This window comes from Nicotiana tabacum, chromosome 5 (assembly GCF_000715075.1).
Source record: "Nicotiana tabacum cultivar K326 chromosome 5, ASM71507v2, whole genome shotgun sequence".
Classification (NCBI taxonomy): domain Eukaryota; kingdom Viridiplantae; phylum Streptophyta; class Magnoliopsida; order Solanales; family Solanaceae; genus Nicotiana; species Nicotiana tabacum.
In genome coordinates this window covers 146,990,920-146,996,645 of record NC_134084.1, presented here as the reverse complement: position 1 = coordinate 146,996,645, position 5,726 = coordinate 146,990,920, and the positions used below count along the sequence as shown (strand labels likewise).

The 5,726-nt window shown below is 35.7% G+C and overlaps 1 protein-coding gene across 1 annotated transcript; it reads right to left on the bottom strand.

Moving 5' to 3' along the window:
- Nucleotides 1-220: 220 nt before the first annotated feature.
- Nucleotides 221-3,115, bottom strand: LOC107815406 (proteasome subunit alpha type-4-like). The gene is made up of 2 exons (XM_016640978.2): nt 2,993-3,115; nt 221-1,175 (listed from the first exon to the last, which is right to left on the bottom strand). The coding sequence occupies exon 2, from the start codon at nt 1,165-1,167 to the stop codon at nt 421-423; it is 747 nt and encodes a 248-aa protein (XP_016496464.1). The 5' UTR covers nt 1,168-1,175; nt 2,993-3,115; the 3' UTR covers nt 221-420.
- Between the last annotated feature and the right edge of the window lie 2,611 nt (nt 3,116-5,726).

Here is a 5,726-nt window from a genome sequence, read left to right as displayed (position 1 = left end):
ATTTTAATTGGTTATACTTACCTCTGTTCTTAAATGTCATCGAGTGTGATCTCTGCTCTCTGAAGTAAAAGATACTTAAAATTTGAGACCGGCACATTTTCATTTGTGGTATTATAACTCTTGAACTGGCAAAGCCCACTAATCTCAATAAGCTTTTTCAAAAGCGATGGCTTGCTTGTAATACCAGAAACAGCAGAAGAATAACCCACCAGTATTTGAGCCTTAATATCAGTTTCAAACAAAACGAACATGGAGCAGATGCACCAAAAAAAGGTGCCTCATTGGATTTCCAGTTTCTCACCCAGAGCAGGATTCAAAAGACTTCGCCATCTTAGGAAATGAAATAGAAACAGAAATCTCTAAGCATAAAACTCGGAAACAATGAAAAGATTGCTGAAAAGATGCGCAAATATAAGTGTACTAATTCTCCGGAGCAGGTTGGGTCAATCCATACTGTAGGAGTAACCTGTTCAAGGATTCCGGTGAGTGCACGTGGTATTTGACTTTACCATTGGTTTGGAATACCTCTGCCAGTTCAAGCTTCTCTGACGTAAGACTAGTGCTATCCATAGTCTTACTAAGCACCTTCAGAACAAGTTGAACAGCTTCCTCCCTTGTGATGTCATCCTTGTAGTCCTGCTTCAGCATTGACTGTGCTGGTTGATTGTTAGCCCCAATTGCTGCAGCTTTCCAACCACCATAATTGCCGCTTGGATCACTCATGTACAGTTGAAAACCATAGTTCTTATCCCAGCCTGCAAAAAGAAATGAAACACCAAATGGGCGAAGTCCACCAAACTGTGTATAGCCTTGCTTGGTGTCGCACAGAGACTGAACTAGCTGTTCAACAGGCATTGGTTCTTGATAAGCATAGGTATAGCGTTGAGCTTGAACTCTAGCAGTGTTGATAAGGATGTTGGCATCTGACATTATTCCAGCCACAGCACAGGCAACATGGTCGTCAATCTTGTACATCTTCTCAGTGGATGTTGAAGTCTGAAGAAGCTTTGAAGTTACCTTCTTTTCACCTACCAACACCACACCATCTTTAGCTAAGATACCTATTGCACTTCCTGCATTTCCAATAGCTTCCATTGCATATTCAACCTGATATAAACGACCTTCTGGGGAGAAGATAGTTGTGCGACTATCATATCTTCTTGACATTGTGAATTCTGCAGCAAATACCAAAAAAAATCATAGAATACTCTCAAGGTTTCATTGTGAAATTTATAGTAGCCATGTAGCATTGAGTTCTAGAAACTTCAAAAATTAACTTTGTCCAAACAAAACTGTCAAACAAGAACTTCCCACTGCAAAGAATTGTAAGCACAAAGTACTCAAGTGGCAGATGCCGCAACGAAACACACATTTAAAACAGGATAGATTTGATGCATGAACAGGAGGAAATTTGATTGTACATTAGATGGTACAGATCATTCACTAAATCCATAGGTAACTCCATGGTGATTTGCATTTCATATGGAAAGAAAAAATATGATAACTTAAACAACAAGATTCCTTTTGTTTAGCCTTTTTACATTCATGATGCTTCTATGCCTAAGCTACCTGGTATAGGCAAGGTAATGCAATCAGCATTTCTGCATTACTCTATCAACTTAATCAGGGCATCTAGTTAACTGATAGTCCTGCAACTGTGGGAGTCTTAACTTTTGTGTAGCAGATAGCATTCACACTCGTTACATGAGGATGTAGGCTGTTCATAAAATTCCATCAAAAATTTATTTTTTGCTTGACGCAGCTCTTTAAGGCATTCACATGGTAGCCATGCCTTAGCAGCCTTACACGCTGCAGTTTTGCTACTTTTGAGCAACTCTCATGCTATGATTTCTCAAAGTGACATTTGATCACAGCATATGAAACACAAATTTATGGCCCACTAAAAAGGAATATAACGCACACCGCCTCCTCTTTTTTCTTTTGTATTCCGCTCTAATTTTGGCTTCTGCCCAGTCTTCATATGCAATAAACTTTATGTTTATGCTCAGAAGCAAATTTTCCCTAACTTTATCACCTTTTTCTAGTTGATCACGATTTTCCATTTATAGGAGTTCAGATCTCATCTCTTTTTCTTCAATGTCACTACAAAGCCAAGTCCATAAGAACCACGACAAAGTTTGCATCCATGATGAATACTACAAGCTCGACATTTTCATGTAGACTCGCCATAGTAAGGTGCCCCGTCCAACACTTTCGCTTTCATAATCATTTCACTATTGAATTTTTGAAACTCAAAAGAAAAATATAGTAGATTGAGCTTTTGAATTCAGGCTTAGTCATGTTGGTACGATTACATTGGTCCAATATTTGCTATGAGCCTATTTAATCTTGCCAGGGATTAGTACATCAGTAGAAAACATAGAGAACTTCTAAGGTTAGAACACCTTATTTATTGAACATCGGAATGATATGGATCTAAATGGAGCGAAACAGATAATGAGGATTCATATAGCCAACCTCAACTAACTTGGGATTGCCGCTTAGAATTTCCCTTTTTTTCAATGATTATGGAGTCGCGGCCAGCTTGTGTGCACCTCAACTATTTCCACAGGGTAGCTGCTACTTCCCACTAGCACATATACTGGTTAACTTTGCAGAAATCACCGATAATTTTTTTCTTTTTTTTGGTGATCAGGTTAAAACACCTATAAGTTATTAGTGTTAGCTGCTTGTTATTGAGCTTTTGAAATCAAACAAATTTTCTTCTTTTATGATGCATTGTTGCTTGAATTTACCCACCAGCTCTCTCTAATGATCCATTCCTCTAACCATTTCTTAACCTCACAAAAACTATTACCTTAAGCTTTAAAAAGTTTCATGTAAATAGATGCTGCATTCTACACTAGCTAAAGGTATAAGAGTAGATTATGTAACCTAATAACATTAAATAAACAAGTAAAGCATAATGAAAACGAGAATATATTAAAACGAGTCACTAAAATTTATGCAAAGAAAGAAATTGAGAACTTACGACCGGAAAGGAATCGAGAGAGGTAAAGTGATCTCCAACTTGGCCAAGAAGAAACTTATAACAGAATTTGAAGTTAGTGGGAAATTAAGAAGAATTTAGGTCCGAATTAAGAGTCTATTCAACCCGCTAGCAGAGATGTGGGCTTGTAACTTTGAAATCTATTGGCCCAAAGCCCTTCAATCCAAATTGGCCAGATATGCTTTGATTTGGAAATATTCATTTTCGTCAAATTTACTAGAGATGGAGTAAATCCTGAAAATTATATATTTGGATTTTTTTTATTTATGTCATCAAGTATTTATATTTTCCTAGAGTAATAAAACAAATAGAGATAAGATTATTTGAGTTACATAGTTTTGCATTGATAAGTAGAAGTCGTAAAAATTACACGGGCGTCCTATTTGGTTGCCCCCATTTGACCTATACCCATTTTTTTAAAAAAAAATTAACTTGTACCCACTTTTTAAATAATTTCAACCCCCTTTATTCTTCTTCTTCTTCTTCTTCTTCTTCTTCTTCTTTCTTCTGCTGCTATTGGTGATGCTATGAAACTTCAGTTCATGGGGATGATTGCCATAAGTATGTTTATCAGATTATTAAAAAAAATTATAAATAACTTTCTAAAGTAAGTACGTACATGTATGTAAATATAAGTCCATTTCCTTTAATTCACATTCTATATTTATTTATTTTTGATTCAGCTTTGTACATTATCAATGCATTTTAACTTGTTGTGCTAAATCATTATCTAGTTTTTTAAGTTACTAATTCTACTTATGATAAACTTATTATCTGTACAAAAAATCAATTACATGATAACATAAAACATGCTGAAGTTCAGCAAATATAAAACAAAACTTCAGCTAAAACATGTTGAAGTTCAGCAAATAAAAAACAAAACTTCAGCTATTAGAATGCTTAAGTTCGGCAATTACAAACAAAAATTTCAGCAAATAGAGAACAAAACTTCAGCTATTATGCTTAAGTTTAGCAATTACAAACAAAACTTTAGCAAATAGAGAACAAAACTTCAGCTATTATGCTTAAGTTCAGCAATTACAAACAAAAACCTCAGCACACTTGGTTCAGCAATTTTTGCTACTTCAGACCCGTCAACTAGAATGCTGAAGTTTTGCGTGATTGCCTTTGTTACTTCAGGCCCGGGTGCTGAAGTTACGCAAAAAAGTGGGTATGCTTGTAATTTTTTTGCAAAGCGGTCACAAGTTAAAACGTAACCCAAAAGCGGGTATAGATGCAAATGCCCGAAGAAGTCGAAAATATTAAATGAAGGACAACGGAAATTTTAAAGTTGTTAGAGTCTTATATTGGTTACCAACGTAAAAATTATACGGGGCGCCCTATTTGGTCACCCACATTTAACCTATACCCATTTTTTAAAAACTTTTAACTTGTACCCACTTTTTAAATAACTTCAGCCCTCTTTCTCCTCCTCCTTCCCCTTTCTCCTCCTCCTTCTAACTTTTACCTTTTATGTAGTACGTATTTATTTTTGGTGCTCAGCACACATTGAAACAATTTATGTTTGCTTTAAATGTACATCTGTATTCTGTAATATAATACGTTTGAAGTTGTTGTTCTACTCATAATAAGAATTTATGTTGAATACGCTTGTATATTGATAGTTCTTTATCTTTATCAGGTAGGTTTAGAAGGGAACTTGTTTAAAATAAAATTTGAATTCAAAAGTATTAATAATTCAGTAAGCAAGAAATAACTGGAGTTTAAAATTACAAAACGAAAGACAAAAAAGCAGAAGCTGAAGAAGAAAGAAAAGACCTGGAACACACAAGCACTAGAAAGAAAAGAGAACTAAATAAAGCTGAAGTTCGACAGTTACAAAACAAAAACATCAGCTCTAGAGCTGAAGTTATTTAGTTCTCTTTTCTTTCTAGTTGATCAACCGCGAAACACCAAAAACAGTAGTGATTGCCTCAGACTTCAGCTCTAGAGCTGAAGTTTCCCAGTTACAATGCAAAAATTTCAGCTCTAGAGCTGAAGTTTCCTAGTTACAACACAAAAACTTCAGCTCTAGAGTTGAAACTTACAAACAAAAACTTCAGCTCTAGAGCTGAAGTTCGACAGTTACAAAACAAAAGCTTCAGCTCTAGAGCTGAAGTTATTTAGTTCTCTTTTATTTCTAGTTGATCAACCGCGAAACACCAAAAAACAGTAGTGATTGCCTCAGACTTCAGCTCTAGAGCTGAAGTTTCCCAGTTACAATATAAAAACTTCAGCTTTCCCAGTTACAACACAAAAACTTCAGCTCTAGAACTGAAGTTTCCCAGTTACAACACAAAAACTTCAGCTCTAGAGCTGAAGTTCGATAGTTACAAAACAAAAACTGCAGCGCTAGAGCTGAACATCAGGCCCGGCTACTAGAATGCTGAAGTTTTGCGTGATTGCCTTTGCTACTTCAGCCCCGTATGCTAAAGTTATGCGAAAAAACAGGTACGATTGCAATTTTTTTTGCAAAGCGGGCACAAGTTAAAACGTGACACAAAAAGCGGGTATAGATGCAAATGCCCCGTTAAAAGTGAAAAAAGCACTGAACTTTTCTCATTCACTGCTTTTATAATAGCTTGACTATAAATGGGTACGCTTTACGAGGTCAATTTGGGAACTAAGTAACGACTAGGTTGAATGTTTTTTTTAACATGAAATTAGAGCACGACCTATTTACTCCAAAAATGATTAACAATTAAATTTAGTACAC

What these genes read in the sequence shown, in the direction of transcription:
- LOC107815406 (XM_016640978.2), bottom strand. Translation starts at nt 1,167, where the DNA reads ATGTCAAGAAGATATGATAGTCGCACAACTATCTTCTCCCCAGAAGGT.